Source organism: Squalius cephalus, assembly GCF_949319135.1.
Source record: "Squalius cephalus genome assembly, chromosome: 21".
Classification (NCBI taxonomy): Eukaryota; Metazoa; Chordata; class Actinopteri; order Cypriniformes; family Leuciscidae; genus Squalius; species Squalius cephalus.
This window is the reverse complement of record NC_137142.1, coordinates 24,074,192-24,098,411: the sequence shown is the minus strand read 5'-3', so window position 1 is coordinate 24,098,411 and position 24,220 is coordinate 24,074,192. Positions and strand designations below refer to the sequence as shown.

Here is a 24,220-nt window from a genome sequence, read left to right as displayed (position 1 = left end):
TCAAGTGTTTGTTTGAATGTTGTTAAACCATCATAGCTTTGTTATTGTTGAAACGTTTGGAAGCATTTAATAAAAGATAATCTCAACATCACTGTCTTTCTCTCCTGCTCAGCTTGCAATTGAAGCTTACCTTACCTTAAGTACTCAAGGCATTGTCTGTGTTACGTAGGGCCCCCTTGCTCTCAAAGAATGATAGTGTAAATATGCAATTTAGTTTAAATAAAAATGTTATATTATCCAAATGTGGATTAAACTTAAGAGGAGTCTTGTGGAAACATTTTACTATATACCTTACTACTGAATGATTTGTATTTATGTAATTACCTTTCGGCAGGCAATAACGTGACATACATCTTAAAGGGATAGTTCACCCAAAAAATGAAATTTTCATTTTTGGGTGAACTAACCCTTTAACGTATGGCTATGGCTTGTCCCTTGTCCTTTTATTAGAAATGCCCCATGATGAAATGAAATTTCAGTTTGCGTCAGTACACCTCAATAATCAAAAGGTTCTTAATAAACACATTTCTGTTCAGTCATACAAGCTGTCCTATGACTCCCATCAGTGCTTTTTAAAAAAATGCCAATTGGGCTAAAGTTTGCATTCTGTATTTAGAGAAACTGTATTATTATTTAGTTTTGTTAGTAAATCACACATTTGGAAATACATTTCAGCTCTGTTATACTTTTTTTCTGACAGCTACATGGTTCCAGAGCACAGTCACTTTCAGAAAGCATTTATATAGCGGTCAACCAAAATTTGGATTCAGTGTTACAGTGTTCTTACTATCAGTTTAATGTTTTTTGTTTTTGTTGTTGTTGGTTTTTGGACTTTCAGTCTTCATTTATTTAGACTTGTTAAATTAATTAATAATATTTTAAATATTTTGTATTGTATTCTAGAATATTGGCAGTGCACCTTCAGTACCATATTATGGTTTATATATACCACCATTTTATAGCTACATGAATGAAATCCATTCATGTTGTTTGTTGACAGCAAAACTGCTCTGAAACAGATTAGGGGTTGGGGATTAATTTAATCTTTTTATGAATGGATTGTTGTGGCCCCTTCACAGAGTTTTGCTTAGGGCCCCCAGAAGTCTAGGGCCAGCACTTACTCAAGGGGACCCTAGAGGTAAATGTCTGCACCTTTAAACCAGATATGTTGTTATTCAGGCAAGTTTCTAAAATGATCTTACTCCCTGAAAGATATCACTTAATACTTTAGGGTCGTAGGAAGAGGGGGCGTGTCTTATTTGTTGGCTAAGTATGGCAGAACTTTTATGTTCTGTTTTCTTTTTTTCTATTATTCTGTTAAAAATGTGCTATGGCTTCATGTGGTCATATACAAATAAGAAGGGGAAAAAGTGGTGTGTTGTTATTTCATCTTTCTTTATGGTTGTGGTATGTTGTATTAACCGGCACATTGTTATAGTAACATTTCATGTGCTGTTTCTAAAAACCAGAAAGAAACCGTAAAAGTTTTCTATTTGAATATATTTTAAAATGTCATTTATTCTTGTGATGACAGCTGCATTTTCATCATCATTACTCCAGTCTTCAGTGTCACATGATCCTTCAGAAATCATTTTAATTTGCTGCTTTGCTGCTCAGTTTTTTGATGAAACTTAGATATTCTTTGATGAATAGAAAGGACATTTATTTCTAACTCAAATCTTTTATAACAATGTAAAAGTATTTGACACTTTTGATCAATTTAATGCATCCCTGTTAAATAAAAATATTAATTTATTTAAAAAAAAAATCATCTTACTAACCCCAGACTTTTGAACCTTACTGAATTATCATTTGGAAATGTAATTAAATATATTTTATGTCTAAAATGTATAGTGATCAAAGTCTTACTCATGTATGTGGAAATAAATTGCCACCAAGTCTCTTTTAATTTCCCACTGAGGTCAGGTATGTGCGTGCTTGTCTAAAGAAAGATTGAGTGGCCAAGTGTCCCAGTTTGGCCTCCAAGAGAACAGGTCTGCTGTCAGTGTGTGTACACATGCAATGATAAAACAAACTGTTCCATGCCACAGAATTAGAAGGTCCTGATGTTATAATATAACAATGACAGCAAACACAAACTCAACTGACAGCAGTCTAATTCCTTGACCACCCTTTACAGAAAACAAAGGTAAGATATTTTTCAGTGATAGTTTGTATACATAAATCATTTATCTCAATTTCAGACTCAAATCAACTTGTTGCTATTCTGAAGTCGGTAAAAAGCTTGTCCGCTTAGCCAGAGAGGCCAAGGGCTATTTTTATATCAGTGATGTTCACCCCCCTCCCTTCACGCCAGCTCTGAGTGACAGCACAGCTGTGATGAACTAGTTCCTACCTTCATCCAACACGAGATTCCACTTCATAGGGAGACGGTGGGTATCACTTCTCTTTCCCTCTCTATTTTAACTGACTTTATGGCTGCGCTCCTATCACCAGCATCCAGCTCAGGGTGTGGGTGGGGATCTGTGTGTATTCGTGCGACACACTCAGCTCAGGTGGGCTACTAGAAGGACATAGTTGCAGTAGTAGTTGTCTTCTCTGAGGGGGCCCTTTAATAACATGGACCGCTCGAACTGAGGGCCCCCCAGGCCAACAAACTGAACCATAGACGCAAGCACAGACCGCAGCATGGTGGCTGAGGAGGTTATCATCACCCTATCCGGAGGAGCACCATGGGGCTTCCGACTACAGGGAGGAATCGAGCACCAGAAGCCTCTGCAGGTCGCCAAGGTATGATTGCTGGAAACATCAGAATAAAATTGACTTAAAACGGGTGCAGTATACATCACTTTAAGACTGGTAGGCCTGGTTTCACAGACAGGGCTTAGACGAAGCCAGGGTTAGCTAGTTAAATTAGGACATTTCAGTAGCTTTAATAAACGTAGAAAGAAAAAAAAACGTTACTGGTGTGCATCTTGAGACAAAACATTGACACTGACATATTTTAAGATATGTCAGTGCAAGTTGCTTTCAGTTAAAACAGCTCATATATGCATTTTAGTCCGGAATAGTCTGTGAAACGGGGGGTGGACGTTATGTTCATCTACAATTATTAAGTTCTAAAGAAACTTAAGATGTTTAAAGCAGCCTTAAGATGTAATGGACACCAGAAGCACAGGCCCCTGCACTTTGAGTGTGGTGTGGAACTGATCCTTTACCAAAAAAGCAAAATGATTCATAGAGCTGTGAACTTCCAAGTACTATCTGAACTGCAGACAAACTCCTTAACATTTTGTGTCCTAAATAGAAAGTGCACTAACTGTAAATTTAGTTATAGTAATAATTCAAGGGTATGTTACTAGTAACAAGCCAAGCTTGAAGAATAAATCTTCATATGTAGAATGATAATTAGCTGAAATGACACATTATTTGATATGCAATTTATGACTGTAGTAGCTCATGAGAAGCTACTGTCAAGTGTTTCTATATGTATTAATCTTGTGATGCTGATTTCTGCTGTTATTTTGTAGTTACTTAGTAGATAGCAGATTATACATTATAATGTTAGTGAATATTATCATATAAATTAAGGATGTTGAACTTTATACTATATTTATATATATACATTTGCCCTAATTAAATCTAATTTGGTCCCACGCCACACCATGCGTGTCATCTCTCAAAGAAATTAGTCTACTTTCTTCCAATTCCAGGAGACTTTGTTTTCTTTATAGAGAATACAATGTCCTATAATGTATTTAGCAAGTAATCATAAAGCAGATATTCTGTTTGATGGTCATTTTGATGTCATATATGTTTGTAATTGTATAGGAAATAAAAATAGCCATGATTTTGTATTTTAGTTTAATGTGATACCGAATCTGATCGTTCAGGCCAGGAGTAACAACAGTGCTAATGGACTATTTTCTGTCTATCTGTATAATAATGTTATCTGTTTATGGTAGTTTTATGCATCCATTAATATTGGCTATCATGAGAAGTATTGTTTTTTATTGATAGCTAGATGCTTGTCATCAAAAGGGAATTAGATTAAACTAATGGTATGGAGTTTAGACAGGGCAGTTTCCAGATCCAGTTCACCACTAGGCCCTGAACCTGTACCTCTGCATTTACAACCTGTGTCCCAAAAACCACAGGCAACAGGATAAGTATCTGAAATGGAAAACCAGATCACTGACCCATATTCCATGTTGCTTTAGTCTGTTTTGCTCAATCAATGGCCAAAGGAGCACACATATGCCTACTATAAAATGTCTGGCTGAATCCGAAATCACCCTTTAAATCCTCAATCATTATTCATGTTAGTCCACTAATACAGTTTACTTGAAGGAGTAAATGAAAATGAGTGAACAAATTCGGACAGCCGTTGAGTGTACATTATTGCAGTGCAATGCGGGAAAAGAATGAGAGCACTCGATAACGTCCACTATAGTTTTGGACACCACTACAAATGGCTGTCCCCTCAAATAATGCCGATTATAGGGGGAGAATTCGGATTCAGCCTCTGTCTACAACTAGGCATAGACTCATGGGACACGCTGATGACGTGTGAAGTCTGCATGAGCAGGGTGCGCGAAGGTATGCAAATACATTTGTTGTTTGACATATCATTGCATTCAGACCGAATATTTGAAAAAACATTTTTTGGTCCTGAGACTTCCCAGAATATGTACATTTTTAAATATTTAGACCACTTCTATTATAGATTGCTATCAGGATATGAAGAGCTTTTCAACCAGTATCAAAAAGTGTTTATGAAAAACATTGCCTACCCTAGCTTTAGCAGTCGGGTATATTGATTCAGGAGCTTTCACGGTAAAGAGCAGAGAATGTAAAATGTCATTAACACATCACACTGTACTTATTTAAAGTATAAATGTAAGTATTTATAGACTAATTATTGCAGCTTCAGTAATACGTGCAACCTGTCACTGTGAACAAATCCACTGAAATCAGAGCCTATCGTCCTGTGCTGAGTAAGATGACAGACAGGACAGGAGTTGGAGCAATGGCATTGAAGGTCCAATTGAGAAACAAACCTAACACACTGGCACATAGGGAGTGTCTGTTAACTGTTTATGCCAGCCTACTGTGTCGTTTTCATTCTGATTTAGACATCATTCATACTGTAAATATTAAGATAAAATTATCTGAAAAAAAAAAAAAAAACAGTATTATGAACAATGTTGCACGTTTTTTGCTGGCTCATCTCACTTAGTAGCAGAAACATTTATTGATTGTTTAAGAACTATATTTTTTATTTCGAATTATAATTTGTATTGTGTTTATGGGTGACATAATGGCTCAGTGTGTAGCACTGTTGCCACACATCAAGATGGTCCTTGGTTCAAGTCCCGGCTGTGTCAGGAAGCCTTTCGATATGGAGTTTGCATGTTTTCCCAATGTTGATGCGTACGCTTTGGTTCCCCTTACAATTCAAACACATGCAGGATAGGTGAATTGGAGACACTAATTATGAACTTTGTAAATGCATATGACCAAATTCATGTCACTCGTTGTGATTCCTTGCAGGTCTACTTTTTAAAGATGGTAAGAATTTGATATGTTATATGTTATATTCTATGTTAAATATCCAAGGCCATTTCAAAAATCGACCTATTCATACATTATCAACTTGCATTTATCCTGTAGGTGCGTAAGCGAAGTAAAGCATGTCGGGCCGGACTACGTGAGGGAGATGAGCTGGTGTCCATCAATGAGAATTCCTGTGGGAGTCTGTCGCACGCCCAGGTCATGAACCTGATCGACTGCATGCCAGGAATGCTTCACATCCGAGTTAGGAGGTAAACCATCTTTTACTTTGCCAATGCTTATGTGTTTGTTTATCTCAAATGGGAGGTGAAAGTAAATGATTGTATTGACTGTATTTAGATCTCCAAGCCAGGGATGCTGTGAGATATTGTTTCTGACCACCCCTGTGCTATTTTACCCCCTCACATGTCTATCAGGGCACCGGCTGGCTTCCAGTCGGTGGTTCTTGTTGCTCGAGCTCCTTCTCCCCGCATTGATAAAGAGTACCGTGCTGCCCTTAGGGCCATGTCACCATCCAGCTCCCGACCTCACCAGTCCAGTGTGCGGCAGATACACCGTGAACCCCCGATGTCCCCGACCGGACACAGTGGACTGACCTCCCCGCCGGGCAGTGAAGCCTACTACGGAGAAACGGACAGCGATGCAGACGTGGCTGCTCATGAGAGACAGCGCAAACCAAAACGACGCAGTCCCAGCAATTCACCTGGCAAGGCTGCTCGAGCCTCACCAGAGGGAGCAGAGACTTCAGAAATGAGTGGGTATGACAGTGCCTCGGATGCCCAAATGTACAGTCTTATGGGGCCTAATAAGAGGGAAGACGCATTGCCTGGTGTAGCCCGCAGAGAAGTGATTTACCAGCCTCCTCCCCATGGAGCCTGGTCCTCACAGACCTCAACGGAGACCTCATCCATGAGTGCGGATGACCAAAACCCACGAGAAGCGCTAATGGAAGAAGACAGTGGGTTTCAGGAGCCCTCAAACCTTCCCCCTCTGGTTTCTCTTGAGAGAGCCAAAGAAGCTCTTATGCTGAGCTCTCGGAGTCAGTTGGTTCCCATGGTTGGTCCAGTTGACAATCCAGTGGATGAGGAACTCACATTGACATACATGGATAAAGCAAAACAAGCAAGTGAGTATATTGAGATTATTGCTCTTGTGATTGGCTTACTGTCATGATCACCTGCTTTGTAAATATGTGACCACAAAACCAGTCACATGGGTCAATTTTTTGAAATTTTAGATTTATACATCATATGAAAGCTGAATACATAATATTTCCATTGATGTATGGTTTGTTAGGATAGGACAATATTTGTCCGAGATACAACTATTTGAAGATCTGGAATCTGAGGATGCAAAAAAATCTGAACATTGAGAAAATCGCCTTTAAAGTTGTCCATTTATGTTGGCGATTGTGCTGCATTCACTCACAAAAATAAATGTTTTATATATTTACTGTAGGAAATGTACAAAATATCTTAATGGAACGTGGTCATTACTTAATATCTTAATGTTTTTTGGCATAAAAGAAAAATCAATCATTTTGACCCATGCAATGTTTGTTGCCTATTGCCACAAATATACCCGTGCTACTTGTGATCCAGGGTCACATATATTCTTAAAGTCACTGTTTGTGGTTGCCTGCATGTAAACCCTTGAAGAGGGTTGATCATACTGAGTAGCCCCCACCAGTGTCTATATTTGTCCTGAGGCTCGCAGGATTGATAACCTGAGCACTGCTTTGCATGAGCTGGCAGAAGCATTTCCAGCTGCTAGCTCATATCAGGTGACAGTGCACCTCACAGGCCTCATTCTCTTCACCTATATTCTCAGCTGAAATACTGGACAGGATTGTTAGTATTCTCAGTATTGTTCTCAGACATGAACAGCCAGCATCTGGCTGGAATGGAATATAGAGTCACTTGATGTCATATAGATGTCATCAGTATAAGTCACAATTAGCATACTTCAGAAGACAGGTTAGTGTCCATAAAATGAGATGCGCACCATTAGTTACACAGGTTTTACATTCCAGTTCCTGGACACTAGTAATGCAGTGTCCATGCACTGGTATGACACTGATGGAATGTGGAATGTGTGTTTGTTGATCCCAGATCAGGTGGTAAACAACACATTGGCATTTGTGTTTATGTTGAGATTACTTGCTGTGGAATCTAATGTGCTATTAATAGAACATTAATGTTGAATATGTATGAAAAATATGTACGATTATAACCATTCATTCATTTAGTGCAAACATTAGATTCAACAGTTATTAGATCCAACGAAACGGCTACAACTCATGATTTACATTAATTCTAGTTCAATTAATTCCCTCTTATGATAACAGTTAGGTTAAGGGATTAAGTTAGAGGTGAGACTTAATGGTTAGTTTTAGGTTCTGGTCATGTGCCATAGTACCATTTTTATAAAGTGCACAAGCATATTCAGAGCTACGGCTATTTGAAGCACTGACATTTCAAGCAACAGCATAAATAAACAGTCATAAATCTAAAGATAACTCTAATCTGTACCCTAAACATTCTCATGCTCTTCTCAGGGACCACAATTAAGCACGGGTAAATAATGCTTGTCCCCATTGTAGACAAATCAATTTAGCACCATGCTCTTTTTCTCTAATTGCTATAGATTAATATAATGAGTGGCCCTGATGCTAAATGCTTTGATTTAAAACACATTTTTACTGAGTTATGATGTGAAAACTGTTAAAAGAACAGTTAAAAGATCTTTAACTATCCTAACTAAAGTTTAGCAAGTGTATGGACATTGATGGACACTGATTTTGCACAATAATACAGGCCTAATGAGACTGACTTTATTCAACAATATATCTGACTGAATAAAGTGAATGGTGTAAAGCCATAAAAATTCATTTAGAATTGTAATAACAACATAACAATAACAATAACCTTTTGTCTGAAATCTTTCATCTCATGTTATGCAGAATTGAACCGTGGAGAGACGGTCATGGACAAACAGGTGAAAGAAGCTCGGTCCAAGTGCCGCACCATCGCCTCACTACTGACGGATGCACCAAACCCTCATTCAAAGGGTGTTTTGATGTTTAAAAAGCGACGGCAACGCTCCAAGAAATACACACTAACCAGCTTTGGAAGTGTTGATGAGGACATGAGGCAAGACTCTCAAGAAGAGGATGGCTTGTTTCCTGGCAGCGAATCAGAATTTGATGAGGAAGGTTTCTCTGCTGCACCGGACCCCACATGGGACAGCGACTACCTTGAGATGCTAGAGAAAAGATCTGCTTCCAGAGGTCAGGAAGGAGAGGGTGGTGCTCTCAGTCCTGGTTTGAGTGATACTTCTGGGAAGGGGGCACAGTTGTTTGAGCAGCAGAGGAGAAGGGCTGAGGAACATGCAAAGAAAATGGAAGCTGCGCAAGAACAGTTACAAAGCCAAATGCTGGGCATTGTCCTGAAAGAGACGCAATCACTTCCTCAACTACAGACACTGCAACCTCAACCACAACCAGACTTATTGACAAAGCCCAATGTCCAGCCACCATCAGTTGCTCCAAAACCTGCCAGACCTTCAAAAACACTACATCACGAGGTTCCACCAGCAGAAACACAAAACATGACACAGATGAGCACACCTAAGGCCATTTCTGCTGTCCCTGTTATGGTTAGCAGGGATACTTTAAGCACAATGGTGCCAGCCCCCTCTGTGTTGCCACAAACTAATCCCTCAGTGCCTTCTGCTGAAACTGTGATGGTTCCACCACCAACTCCTCTACCAGAACTACCTGCCAGCTCTGTGTTGAATAGAACTGCCCGTCCATTTGCCCCAGGCTGCGTTATCAATCGGGCAGCCACCGCTCCTGTCGTGTTTCGCCCTGCAGTTAGTAAAAAGACACCCAGACCTGTTTCGGTGTCTGTGGTGGTACCATCATTTTCAGCAGCATCAGAAGAGCATGACATGGGTGTCACCCCTGTCTCCTTTGTAAGCCAAGTCACAATGAATCAAATGAGTGAATATGTCCCTTCTGAAATGATACCTACACAGCCCTTTATGCCTGAAAAGTCTGTTCCTCCATCTACTTCTGTATCCATGGAATCATATTCTCAACCTGCTCTTCACTGCTCCTCAATGGAAAACATCCAGGTTGCTTCAGTGCCACCTCCCATAGTTCAAACCAAAGAACCTACCTTTCTTATAAATGACAAAACAGCTGTTCCTCCTGCAATCCCTGTTGGCAACATCGTGACAACTTCTGAGACCCCTACAAGCCCTGTTACTTCGCTGTCACCAAAAGTGAATCATGAAAAAACCTCTTCCTCTGGTGGCCGCACTGGTATTCTCCGAGAGTCCCAACGCCGTAGTGCATACAAGCCAATGTTTAAGATGCCTGACAGCAAGAAGAACTCACCAAACCCTGAACTATTGTCTATGGTGCAGAACCTAGACGAAAGACCCAGGTGTGTATATTCTGAACCTGAAGATTTTACCCACAACATTGATGACAATAGGACAAGGGTCCCACCGCCTGTGGCTCCTAAGCCACGGGTCATCCCAGAAATGTCACAGATCCCTCAAGCAGAGGGGAAAGGTGCAGAGCTGTTTGCTCGTAGACAGAGTCGCATGGGTTTGTTTGTTGTAGACTCTCCACATCTGCAGCCTGCACCTCTACAACCCCAACAATCCCAACAATCCCAATCAGTCATAGACTTGATCCAACCACTGGAACCCTTGCCAACCCCATCCCAGTGGAAGTACTCCCCTAATGTTCGTGCCCCTCCACCAATAGGTTACAACCCCTTGCTGTCTCCTTCCTGTCCTGTTGGGGTGCAGCGTGGAGGTGCCAAGGTGTCTGAGGGAAGTTTCAAAGGAGGTAAGGGTACTTATGGTGTCCCAAAAGAGGGTATCAAGGTCTTGGACTTCATGAGGCGGCAGCCTTACCAACTGAACTCTGCAATGTTCAGTTCTGGTGGCGGCATTGGCACACAGTCTTCAATCCCCTCCTACCGAGGGCAACAGAAGGAGGGCCACACTCTGACACCACCCAAGCAGATCCCAGTAAAGGCAGCACGTGTGTATGAAATCAAACGTTTCTCCACTCCCACCCCAATGTCAGCACCAACTCTCAACCCCACAGTTATTGTACCACGCTCACAGACCACGCTTGGCGAACACTTCTCTCGTTCTGACCTGACGTCCCCTCCACCTGAACCTGTGACCGAATCAACTTCAGCAACTTTACGGGCCCCAGGCCTCCCAGAGCTCCCCAGACTTTCAGCTGTGCCCATCCCTCACCCCATGCCGTACTCTCCCCCAGCTCCCATGTCAAGTATGTCAAGCCTAAGCTACTCTGGGCTCCAAGCTGCCAAACAGTTTAAGAGTGCCCCTGAGTTAAGTGCCCTACCACCAATCCTACCAAAGTCTCATATTCAAGTTCCCAAACCTCACTTTATTGCAACAAGAGGGGGTATCCAGCCCCGCGTCTGGAGGCCTGGAACCCTACCTCACTGACAGTGTTAATTTCTATGCGAAAGAAGCTAAACCATCTGCTTCTGTTCCAGACTCAAAATTCCTACTTTGATCAGTGTGATCAAAGTATGATCAATGTGTTAACATCTGTTTAATATAACTTGAAGAAACAAATAAATTATATTCTTCATTTCATATGAAAATATACTGTGGAGTATATTCATTATTTTTCAAAACTTAACTGAAAAATCATTCTGCAAAATGTTCATCAATATTTTATAAACCTCCCATGTTAAATATTTTGAAATCAAAATTGAACCTACATGCATGCATTTCTCAATGCATGTTCCCGGTCTTAATGTAAACAGTTTATCTACGTTATGCTAAGAAAAACATTGTTTGGCTTTGTAAACTTCAATCGAAGTGTAACTTGCTCTTCTCTGAAATGACTGTGTTGACGTCTTTCAGGCTGTGCGAGCAAAATTGGATATTAACCAATAACCAAATAGCTACTCAGGCATTGTTTAGGCCTCAACAACTCACATTTGGTCTGGCTCCCTAGTGGTGTGTAATGCCCATTATTCTCAATTATTATAAAGCTATTGACAGTCATGTGTCAGAGTACTTATTTATCAGTGACTGCTAGACAACAGGGTTTTGCAGTGCAAGATTCCCAATTCTATAGGGATGAAGAAAACTACATTCTGACACAGTGCCTAGAAAAACATTTCACATGGATTTGACTGAGGTATTTTGGGATATTTTCTTTCAAAATTTCTTCAAGACGTGTGTGAGTTTTGACTTTTGGCACATTTTACATACAAAAGTGTCATCGCTTTGCAAAGCTTTGATCTATACTTGACATTTTTAAGAATAGAAAAAATCCCTAAGAAAATGAGACAAGTCGAGGCTTTGTTTTGCTGTATGCTCTTAGGTCAATCAGAAATGATATCTCTCCTGGCAGAGCCTGAACTGAACAGGTGCATGAGGGTCACAGCCTATTTGTAGGAGCAAAGTAAACAGGGAAACCAGGCTGGTTCTTTAAAATGTGCTCCGGCTGGATGTGTAGTCTTTATATCCCTGTACCTATATTTTAAAGGGGTGAGATTAATGAATATCTTTTTAATTTATTTATTTAGAAATGTATTCAAGTGGTCAAATTAGTAAGTGTTGGAAAGATACAGTGTTGGAAAGAGTCCTAGAGACAGACATAGGCTATTTGACAGGCGTAAAAAGTGCAAACCTAGCACTGTCCAGGATTATTAGAAGGGTTATTAGCCAACTGGCTTTACTAGTCAGAAGTATTAGTCAGAATACTCAAAGCAACATGACATTTGAATGGCATTTGTGGCAGTGAGGCTGATAATTGTGGTTGTTTTTGAAAGTGTTCCTCAAAAATATTGCAACGTCTTTAGAGAAAAAAAATCGGAGGCCTTGTAACATTAAGGGAACAATGAATTGAGGTTAAAAGAAAGGAAATCAGTTTATATAAATATGTGTTAGATATACAGAGACTCAGAGAGGATGAATAAATAATGATTGCAGTACTGGCAGGAGAGAAAATTTCATTTTTAAACTCTCCTTTTTAAAAAAATGATGCTACATTTAGAAATTGAGTTAGACGTTAACAGAAGCAGAGTAGATATGGTGTTTAAAACCTGAGCCACAATTTTGTTTGTCTCTCCAGTTCGTTTGCTACCATGTTTTATTTTATAAACTAAAGTTTTACATTGTTCAGTTCTCTTAATTTGGGCGGTTGTTGTACAAATCATTTGATTAATGTGTCTGTCTTTGTAAACACTTTGTGGTTAAAGGGATAGTTCACCCAAAAATCATAATTTACTTACCCTCAAGTTGTTCCTAACCTGTATGAATTTCTTTCATCCGTTAAAGATAAAGCATGATATTTTGATGAATATGGGTAACCAAGCAGTTGATGGACCCCATTGAATTTCCATAGCATGAAAAAAAGAAGAAAAAAAAAACTATGGAAGACAATGGTGCCAACTGTTTGGTTATACCACCAACATTCTTCAAAATATCTTCTTTTGTGTTCAGCAGAAGAAATAAATTCATACAAGTTTGGAACAACTTGAGGGTGAGTAAATGATGACAAACGTTTCCTTTTTGGGTGACATAACCCTTTAATGTCTCTGGTGATTTTGTTTTTGCAATGCTTATAATGAGCTCAGCTGAACTTTAGGATATGTGATTCTAACTGAAAGTGTCATGTATTTCTAATACAATCAATAGTTTGAATAAAACCTGAAATTTCACACTGTGTCTTTGTCTCATGGTAAGCATCAAACCATTGCATGTAATTCAGACATGATCCTAATGCCACACTTGTATACTCTCAAGCATAATGGTGTGTGAATTATTAAAAAAGCCATTATGAAAAAGACCAACCTCGTTTAATCTTTGGCATGTTTTAATAGTTGATTAATTTCTTTGAAGAAAAAAAAAAAATCAGTATCAATGTGTCCCTTTAAGACAGACTAAAACCACATGGTTCGTGCAATGAAGGTGACTAATCACCACATGGTGGCGCTTATGTCTCACACTTTATATTTTAAATCAGGTTATGTAATGAAACATGAGAGTGAGCATTTCAGAGTTTTCTTATTTTTCAAACAAACAAACACACACACACAAAAACACCTGCTGTTATCTTTATAATTTTAAATTACAATAACTGACATTTATATAGTGCCAAATCTATAATCAACACTCTTTCTTCTAAAACTTAGTAGCGGTGAAGTGTGGTATTGCACACTGTTGGTGAGACGACTACAGCTGAACCTGGCACCATTCTCATGCATATGCTCTCCTCCTATATTTAGGACTGATAATGTTCAGGCACTTTTTATGGCTGCTCCAAGCTTTCTCTATTTAGATTCCATTTTTGAGTAGATCCTTCCTGAATTGACAAAGATAGCGAGAATCTGACGAGTTCTCGGGTTCAAGCGGTGCAAATGATGTGGGTGAGAAAGTGATATAACAAGCATTGTCTCTGAGACAGGTGGGAAATGTCACCTGAAATAATTCTTACCGACTGGCAGAGACATTATGGAGTAAAGAAAGAAAATGATATTATTTATAGTAATTTTACTGTTCTGAATAATTGTATTATTTTTTATATATTTATGCATTTCAATTAATAGTAAAATTCTATCAAATTGAATTGAATAATCCTTACATATTTTAATAATTGATTAAGGATTGTTATTTTATTCAATTAAAATATGTAAGGATTATTCAATTCAATTTGACGTAATTTTACTATTAATTGAAATGCTAAATCTAAAAAAAGGCTTAACATTTTTGTACAGTGTGTGTGTGTGTGTATATATATATATATATATATATATATATATATATATATATATATATATATATATATATATATATAGTACTGTATATATATATATATATATATATATATATATATATATATACACACACACACACACACACACACACACACACACACACTGTACAATATATATATATATATATATATGTGAGTGTGTTTGTGTGTGACACACACACACACACACACACACACACACCTTAAAGGTTCTATTTCAACCCAGGCCGTTATGTCAAACTAGTGAGATTGCACTCTGTGCAAATTTGTGAATTTCACCACTAATTGTCTCATTCACACTACAACTATTTAGAACCACGTTATATTGGACTAAAGTTTGTTGACCCCTCTGAGTGCTTAAATAATTATCATAAAAATAAATTTAGCACAGTTAGGGGGCCCGCTGCTGGATTTAAAAAGTGCAAATCCTCTCACAAGTGGAAGGTGACTAACCAAAGAAGAAAAAGTGCAAATCTACCACAGCACTTTTGCCTCTTGAAGCTATTTAATAACTATGTGCAATCACCCGGTCTCTCTCCTTCTCTCTATATTTAGCCAATGAAGCATCTGCAAGACAGATATTAGTCTCTTGATATTCCCATCAGCAAAGTGCTGTGCAGACCAATTGGGCCCCCTTACCCCTCACTCCCCCTTCTTACCCGGACTCTCCCTCCCCCCATGAAGATCTGCCATCCAAATCCCGAGTGGATTTTGCACGCCTTGGGTTCTTGGTCCAGCCACACAGGTCAAAGGTACCAAACTTCTTAGCCACAAGCCTTTTCCTATTTTCACTGTACCTTTGAGACCACGTCTTGTAAGCAGTCTAGAGCCTTGGTAAGTGGATTATGTGATTTTTTTTCGGTCACTTAACTAACCGCACACACTGTTCAACTAACAGCTGCATGACGGCGATGAAAACATGACCAGCAATAACTCCTTTTGCTGGTGTGATACCCACTCAGAGTTTGCAAGCACTGACAGCGTTTTCTCATTGTAAATTTGCATTGATTGGAATAATCCAGCTTGAATGCTCCATTTTCCCTGTGCCTTTTTGTTGCCAGAAAGTGGGAATGTGCTCCCACCCAACCTGGCTGACGATTTTATATGGAATGCAAAGCATACTGTCCAGCTAGGGAACTTAAGCCTAGTGGACCCCAGCTCGTGATTATTTTACAGGGTGGGTCAGTGCGCCCCCCTCGTCTCACCACACATCAATTCGTGGTGTCGATCCAGTTTGAGGGAGATTTCCAATTTGTACAATGCGATAAGTCATCGTGTAGGTGTGTTTATGTGTGTATGTTTGTTACAAATTCAGAGTATCTAACAAAATAAATAAATAAATCCAATGCCACGACTCGTCACTAAAATAGGTCTCGCTTCAAAAATAGCCATACTGTATTGAGTTACACTCAAGTCCATGCAGTGTTTGCCATTAACAGAGCCTTGAAAAAATAACAGATATACTATGTGTAAGCCGATGAAATGAAAATTAAAAATAGGCCCAAACTGCACTTTACTAATGAACTTCCATGCTCAGACTTTGAAAATTAGGTTAGACTTTATTAATTATAACTTTATTTTATATGGCATGAAAATAATGGAACATAACAATTGAAATAAAGAGCTAAATTTGGACATTCTTTAGTGTTTGATTCAGATCTGCATGAACTACATACAGATATCATATAATACATACATACAGTACATTTATCATGCTGATTTCTGAAATTTGGATGCAATGCTTTTAAGTGAGACAAACCAATTAATAGCACAAAATTCATGTATTAATGTATTAATCAGTTACTTCATATTTGTATTGTTGATGCTCCACTAAAAATGCTGTCACCTCCTGGAGGAGGACGTCATTACGGAATTAGATTTTGTTAGGAATTGTATAAATGAAAGTGAAATTGAGAAAACACTTGATCAGTTAACAATATTTTTTGTTTTATTTGGGGGGGGAAATTTATTGAAAAGGAAACAATGAAGAAGCACCTGTAGTATTTATCAATACATTGACAGTTTTAGTAAGTAGGAACATAATGATCCAACCACATAAACCATAAATTATGTATTTTCTGTTAGCTTTTCTGTAAACCTCATATCAATTGTGTCTGGAAACAGAGTCTGAAAATACCACCCCAAACAAACCAAACACTACAAGCATCTACAGATATCTACTTGTCCTTACAATATGAGGAATGTGAGGTCATTGATATTGATAAGTGTCTGTTCTTCCCCATTATTCCTCAGGGACTAACCGTGTCATCTGCAGAGTTTGCTTACAACACAAAAACAATACCTGTTCATCAATCAATAACTACTGCAAATAGACATGGATGCGTTTTAGTATATGGTCAAATCCACTCTGATCTCTGTTTTCCCAGTCTGGAATCATGCCTCTGTCAGGAACACCAGCCCCACCCAACAAGAGGAAAAAGCTTTCCAAGATCATCACTGACCTGTCACACATAACCCAAGACGGTGAGACACCCACAATTTGAGCTTTATCATTGATTGATGGGGTCTAGGACTAAATAACTGTTGTTGTTTTTTCTTCCCATCTTTTGTGCTTCATATAATTAAAGAGTGTGTTTGTTTAGCATTCCTGACAGGTGTGAAGGTGTCTTCTTTGAAAGATGTCATTAAAGAGATTAGATTATGACCATGCCATTATGCAGACAGTGCACAACCTGCTCAATCGTCTGCGTAGACAGCCTGTCTTATGAGGTGTCACTTTGAAACTGTTTATTGGGAACATCATCTTAATTTCAGGGCCTGTCATAAGGTTTCATGCGTCTGGATTTAATATGTTTTAATGAGGAGTAATATGTCAGCGACAACATGTATCTTGTAGATTTCATAGCTGAAATGTCAGCTGTGTTTCTGATTATTACCGGAGCACCTCTTCCTCCCCCTCATCATTATAATCATGGGACACATACTCCACTGAAAGAACATTACATAAGCGTCTCCAGCGGAAATGAAATGAAATCGACATGTTCTTTTTCCCGCTTTGAACGTGAGTGAAAAATGATTGTTGTGAAAGAATGGACAATTTAGCCAATGAAGTGTGAAGACTGTCGAGAGACTCTTGTGATCCTGGTACATGTTTGTTTTTTCCTTGGGCAACATTATTTTGATGTGAGGAAACACTTATTCCTTGTTAAAGCTATGAGGGATGTTAGATCTAATGCAGAAAAAGACTTGATAAATTTCAAATAAATGTATTGTTTATATTAACAGTCATGAACATTTCCAAGGAACTGTGGGTGATTTCCCAGCACAAACAGTGGGTGGTAGGATGACTAATGTTTACTTAGTTCTTTTTATGATTACAATGCAGAAAAATTGATATATCTGTATAAATATGACGACACTTGATATTAGAGAATCCAGGACCTTCTTTTCAAGCGTAGTCTCATCATAATAATATCATGCACAGATAAAATACAAGTTTACCAATAGATAAAATTGATTACGCTGCCAGGCATGTGCACAGATAGACAGAGTGTGTGTGTGTGTGTGTGTGTGCGTGCGTGCGTGTGTCAAATCAATTAATTAAGCTTTTGTTTACATAATATATGTGTGGGTATATATAGGCCTATATAATATATATATGTCTCTGTGTGTGTATACTGTATATATACGCACACATATATTTATATTTATATTAGGGCTGTCAAACGATTAATCACGATTAATCGCATCCAAAATAAAAGTTTGTGTTTACATAATATATGTGTGTGTATGGAGTATAATTATTTTCTATATATAAATACACACACATGCATATATATTTAAGAAAAATGTGTTATTATATATACACAGTATATACATGCAAATATTTCTTAAATATATACATGCATGTGTGTGTATTTATATATAGAAAATAATTATACACTATACACACACATATATTATGTAAAAACAAACTTTTATTTTGGATGCGATTAATCGTGATTAATCGTTTGACAGCCCTAATTTATATATACTGTATATATGTGTGTATATATTATACACACATTCGATTTGACAGCACTATTATATATATTTTTTTCCTGAAAATAATTGCACACCTTAGAACGTTCATCAACCAGTCAGATTCAAGCATTCATACACTCTCTAAGGTTCTATATAGAACCTTTTCTTCTATTAGAGTGTATTTTATAAAAGACTTTGACCAGACTTTTTTCATTACATGATTTATAAACATTAAATATTTAGCAAATAACACCTTTTTTTAATAGAGTATGAATCGGAGCCTGAGGCCTCGGAGTTTGACTTGGGGAAGAAAATCAGGGTACCCAAGGACGTCATGCTGGAGGAGCTATCCCTTCTGAAGAACAAAGGCTCCAAGATGTTCAAGATGAGGCAGATTCGTGTGGAGAAGTTCATCTATGAGAACAACCCCGACCTCTTCAGCAGTGAGTCCATGGTAAGAGCTCTGAACATCTGTGTATATTATTCCTAATTTATGCCTGTCATTATTCCTAAATAACAGATCTTCTGTAAGTCAACGTTCTACATTCATCTCTTGATTCTTCATTCTTGTCATGTTCTTATTTCTTATTTAAATGGCTGATTTGGAGATTCTTCCACTAATTACCATGTTACTCTGTGTAAAGGATAACCTCCAGAAGTTCGTGCCCAGCCTGGGGGGCCAGATGATGATGGATGTTGGTGGCCGCCTGGTTGGTAGACAGATGGCTGGTCAGGCTGGTGGGACCGGCCAAGCACCAGTGCCTCCTCCCAAACCCGGAAGCTATAGCAAGGGAGCAGGGGGTGGGCTGCTAGCAGGTGGGCTCGCTGGAGGAGCGGGAGGTGCCGGAGTGGCAGGAGGAGCAGGAGGGAAGGATGGTGTGTCAGGAGATGCCTCACAGAGTGAGTAGGAACCCAGATGGAGACCTTTATACACTAGCCTGTTCACCCACACTAGAAACTGCCATGGAGACTCACAATGAAACTTGTGTTATTCTCGTTAATTAAAATAACAATTATTCAAAAAATAATAATTCTTAATTGAAATGAAGCTGAAATAAAATAAATATTAGATGAGAAACTTAAACTGAAATAGTAAAAACTATAAAAACTGTAATAGTATATAAATAATACTAAAATAACACTGATGTTAAAGAGACAGTTCACCCAAAAACTCTGTCATTAATTACTCACCATATTACAAACCTGTTTGACTTCTTCTGTGGAACAGAAAAAAAGTTGACTATTTAAAGGTTTAATTTGTTTTTTTGTCTATAGATTGGAAGCCAATGGGGTCCAGTGTTATTTTGGACTCCATTGACTTTCACTGAATGGACAAATCCAGTCATAGAGTTTTGGAACGACATGAAAGGAGTAAATGATGGAAGAGAGAATTGAAATTTTGGACAAACTGGAACACTTTTACTTATGTGACTTATGTGATCGATCACTTCACTTTCAATCAGTTTATGGTTTATTTCTATATAGGTGAGGAAAGTGCTCTGGACAAGGCTAAAAAGAGGGATGCATATGGGAGGACATACGTTTCGCCTTGGGAACGGGCTATGAAGGGCAATGAAGACCTTCTAGCCACAATGAAGGCTCAAATGCCAGGACCCTATTCTTATAAGGAGCTGAGCAAATATAAGAGCTTTAACAGGTGCCGATGCATTTCTTCACTTCCTGTGCATTCTGCAATTGTACTTTTCAGTCATATGGTCTCTTTTTTGGCCTTTAATTACTATCTCTCAATCTGTCTAGGAGTGCTATGCCCTATGGAGGCTTTGAGAAGGCCTCTCAGCTGATGACCTTCCAGCTGCCAGACATCGAGGTGGCTGTTGAGGAGCCTGAAACAGCAGTGGTGTACCAGCATGATATCGGCTCACGACCCTCCTTTAACCGCACACCCATTGGTTGGGGGGGTAACGCTGAACCAGGCAGCATTCACATGGAGTTGGATACTATTCCATTTGATGGGGAGACTGACGACCTGTGAACCTACGACCCTAAACAAACCTAATTTATGCCTGTCCTTATTTCCCTGCACTGTAATAACCAAAAACACACCTATGCACACATAGTCACAATGCAACAAACTGTAGATCCATCAGGAAGACGTTTGAAATGTGAATGGCAAACGTCTCTACTTGTACTTTTAACTTTGATTCTAAATCTGCATCTGAATGTGAGCTTTAAGCGAAGAAATATGTATGTATTTTTGGAGGAATTGAATGCAGGGATTATATCAATTTAAATGAAGGTGTCAGGTGGAGAATGTTTTGATTCGCTTGATCTTTTGTCTGCATGTTGCACTTTAGAAGTGAACAAATGAGAATAACGTGCCTTGGGCAACAATGTCCACTATCAGTGATGAACTGCTTGGCACACACTGCTGTTTTTCCTGTAATTTAGATAAAGGTAAACAGTTTTGACTGCATAATCTGCAACCGCCCTTTAAATTACATATCATCACACTTTACCATTCATTATAATGTAATTAACATGAGTAAGTACTGATTATAGTCATGAAAATCATGTACTTATGATTATAATTAAGCTGGGGAACACCTTACACAGTATTGTTGTTCTTGCTATGGTAAATTACTATTATAACAAGTAATATGAAATGCTAGCACATTGTGCACATCAATGTACTAATTAAATCCAAACATTAATGCAAATACTTAACAAGGGGTGATAAAATAAAATAACTCCAAACTGCTGTATTCACACTACTACATGCCCATTCTTTAATAAATGATTAATTGCTTATATTTTTGTTGCAGTCTTTTGTGAATATACTGTACCTTTTGTGACTATAACTAAATTGGGAAGGAGAAAGTGGGTCAGAAGTATAGGCTATTTGATTTTGTTTTATGTCACTAATACTACACACATCCGTGCAATATTTCATTAGGACTTTCATAATGACTCTTATGAGGCGGTTCTTTTTAGTGAATGAAAAACGTGCAACACTACCAGTGTTCAATTGAACAAATGACCCACATTATCAGTTATTTCTATTAAAATAAATATATAAAATAATACAAATTCAATAAAACAAATTCAATAAATTAATCAGTTGGAGCAATTACTGAATTAATCTGATTCACAAATCTATCCTATTGTTTAGTTTTTATTTCATCTTATCTCGATAAACAAACCAAGAAATGTTGGGTCTACACTGTATTATAATGAAATATTACGAATTTGAATGAAATATGTCAACATTTTTGTTTAAGTAGGCCTATAGTTAGGCAATTTATGGTCTAAATGATATGTTAAAACTAGTGTAGGAAATAGAAAATGTAAATTATATTATTGAATTTGAATTATCATTTTTCTCCAAATGTTGTACATTTGGCTCGGAAAATGAAAATTCAAATACGAAATACATTGCCATTTTACATGTTGCATTGCCATTTTTCATATTATTTCAAATTGAATATTGCTACCCATAAAGCTTCCATATTTCTGGACCATACAGTTTATTACATTGCGTAGAAAGTCTGTAAAAAGTATTTTTCAAAAGTCTGCAAACATTAATAATTGCATTTTTTGTCTGATCTGTTATATCTGTCCATGATTTTTCAGTTTGGCAAAGGACCAGACTGCTGCTGGAGTGAGGTATGGCTAAATGTAGTGGGACCAGCATTTCTTTTTCGAAATATTTCTAAAGTAGTAAAAGAATCGTTAATGGAACCGTTAACCGTTCAAGATGTTTCGATCCCCCTTTCTACTTATGAACCCCTGTATTTACAGAGCCTCCAACCATCCCAGTCTCCTTGTCGCACTCCGTCGACACCTGAGACGCCAAACATCGCGAGAGTTGGTTGCCTTGGCTGCAGCATACAGTGACGCTGAGGGATGTTTAAGGTTTAGCGGCAGAAAATAACAGATTTTGCCCGAACCGACAATGTAGGGGGAGGATGCACACTGCAAGGTAAGGAAACCTCCTTTCACCATTCTATCGAAGCAAGTCATCTCGGTTCTTCCGACATGAAAAGAGGGCAGAGAAGACGTTTTGCACTCTGAGTTGGGAAGTTAAGACGTAGCTGCTCTCCCACAGGCATGTGCTGATCTAGTAAACAAACATAGGGATGCATCACTGTCAGAAAAGATGGGTTTAATAATTTACGCAGTACGACGTATTTCAAATGAGCGTTTTCTTTTTATGCTATGCTTCTCCGGGAGGGTTGTTTTGTTAACACAGGCATAGTGCGAAGGATAGACACGACATCTCACATGCTGTAATGTGCTGACGAAGCTGTGCACACTGTGCGTTGTGGCGGACACAACGAGCGCATCTAGAAGTTCGCCACGTAGTAGAATAACCACATGGTTGAGCCTCGATCGTGTCGATGCATGCATCAATTCTATCATATATGGCAAATCATGCATGCATTTTCACATTTTATATTTGTTATGCCGATGTAATGCAGCCTATATCATAGGGAAAATTGATATTGTAGCCTATATATTTTAGGTGATTTATTTCTGACACCGTCTCGTGCGTTTTAACTTACAAGCACAAAAAGACCATATGCTTCTCACCATTTTCAGTGACGTAGCGGTTTCTCATCTTTTCAATACACTTGATTGTCCTCTAGACGCCAATGTCATCTGGTGGTGTTTCAGAGGCTGTGCAGGTGAGAAGCGAGAGACTGAGATGTGTAGGTCATTCAGGTGTGCTAAAAATTATATCTATCTATCTTGGCTCATTTTCATTACTTTTTTTTTTTTTTTTTTTACTGTTCAGAGACAGATCCATGTATTCCTGTCACCTACTGTTCAGGAGAAATGGCAACATCATAAAATCATAATTGCATTCATCACAAAATGGCTGAAGTTTAATGAGTTGGATCAATGATGTGCACAAAAATCAGTTTTCAGCATGACATGTTACATAAACACATAAACAAGGGGGCGGTGTCTCTCTTAATACAGGGAAGAGGAGTGATCAAAATAGACACCCCTCCATCCGAAGCTTCCATTTATGTTCTCTCATCACCCCTTTCTTTAGCCATCTCTCTGTGAAAAGTAAATAAGAGCCCTGGCATGCATGCGAAAGAAGGCTACTAATTGTTATGTAAAGTTTAGAAATGAATAAATTAACATACTGATGGTCACACCTCGAGGGCCTACGCTCCCGTGTATTCATCAGCAGACAGAGCTTTCAGTCTGGCTAATTGGTTGGGGGTGTATGGGATTCCTGTAAATTTCACAACATGCTTTTAAGGGCTTATGACAGGAAGGGACAGAAAAGCGCTCGAGGGTAACTTTTATTAAACTTCTCAAGGTAGAGGAACTTTTGAACTGAGTGGGGGACATTCATGTGTAAATGAAAACTCTTGTCATTTGATATTAGCCAAGGTCTTTTTCTTGTGAGAGCAGTTCTCCTGCTTCATCAAGCCCCAAGCTGAGTCTGGTTGCAGATATGCACTCTCAGCTCTCATGCACTCCTCTCTCGGTGATGGTATATATTCACTCTCCGCAAAGGAGACGCAAATAAGCAGCAGTCCATTAATGCTGAATGGAATTTAACAACAGATTGTCATAGAAATGCATAATGAGAATTCTACTATTTCATGTACTTATAAAGTGGCAATGATAATTCTTGTCCTTGGATGCACTCAGAATGATGCCGTCATGTTTTTCCTGTTGCTTTCATCAGCATTGGTCATGATCAACTAATCGCAGTCTTTTGTGATTACAGGCTTAGACATTTTATTTAATGAAATTATGAAAATTGCAGTCCCATTTAGGTGCCAATATTCTCTAGAGTAGATAAGAAGTCACAGGTCTTGCATGCAGCCCAATGGAGAATTCTCATTGTTGTTGTTTTTTTAATGAAATGTAGAAACATATAATTAA

At 38.4% G+C, this 24,220-nt stretch overlaps 3 protein-coding genes across 4 annotated transcripts in view; all 3 read left to right on the top strand.

Annotated features, from left to right (window-relative positions):
* Positions 1-2,360: 2,360 nt before the first annotated feature.
* Positions 2,361-13,271, top strand: synpo2la (synaptopodin 2-like a). 2 transcript variants are annotated; one of them, XM_079854985.1, is made up of 4 exons: positions 2,361-2,751; positions 5,635-5,786; positions 6,036-6,661; positions 8,498-13,271. In XM_079854985.1, the coding sequence occupies exons 1-4, from the start codon at positions 2,650-2,652 to the stop codon at positions 11,035-11,037; spliced, it is 3,420 nt and encodes a 1,139-aa protein (XP_079711111.1). In that variant the 5' UTR covers positions 2,361-2,649; the 3' UTR covers positions 11,038-13,271. The 2 variants fall into 2 exon arrangements, with proteins under 2 accessions (XP_079711111.1, XP_079711110.1); XM_079854984.1 differs by having other exon boundaries at positions 5,952-6,661.
* Positions 13,272-14,965: 1,694 nt separating this feature from the next.
* myoz1a (myozenin 1a) lies at positions 14,966-20,668 on the top strand. The gene is made up of 6 exons (XM_079854914.1): positions 14,966-15,199; positions 16,753-16,849; positions 18,616-18,803; positions 18,994-19,249; positions 19,835-20,006; positions 20,108-20,668. The coding sequence occupies exons 2-6, from the start codon at positions 16,762-16,764 to the stop codon at positions 20,340-20,342; spliced, it is 939 nt and encodes a 312-aa protein (XP_079711040.1). The 5' UTR covers positions 14,966-15,199; positions 16,753-16,761; the 3' UTR covers positions 20,343-20,668.
* A 1,544-nt stretch (positions 20,669-22,212) lies between these two features.
* Positions 22,213-24,220, top strand: part of usp54a (ubiquitin specific peptidase 54a) — a 51,315-nt gene continuing 49,307 nt past the window's right edge. Inside the window, exon 1 of the mRNA XM_079854693.1 lies at positions 22,213-22,289. The gene's annotated coding sequence lies outside the window, so the exon portion shown is untranslated. The remainder of the gene's footprint in view (positions 22,290-24,220) is intronic.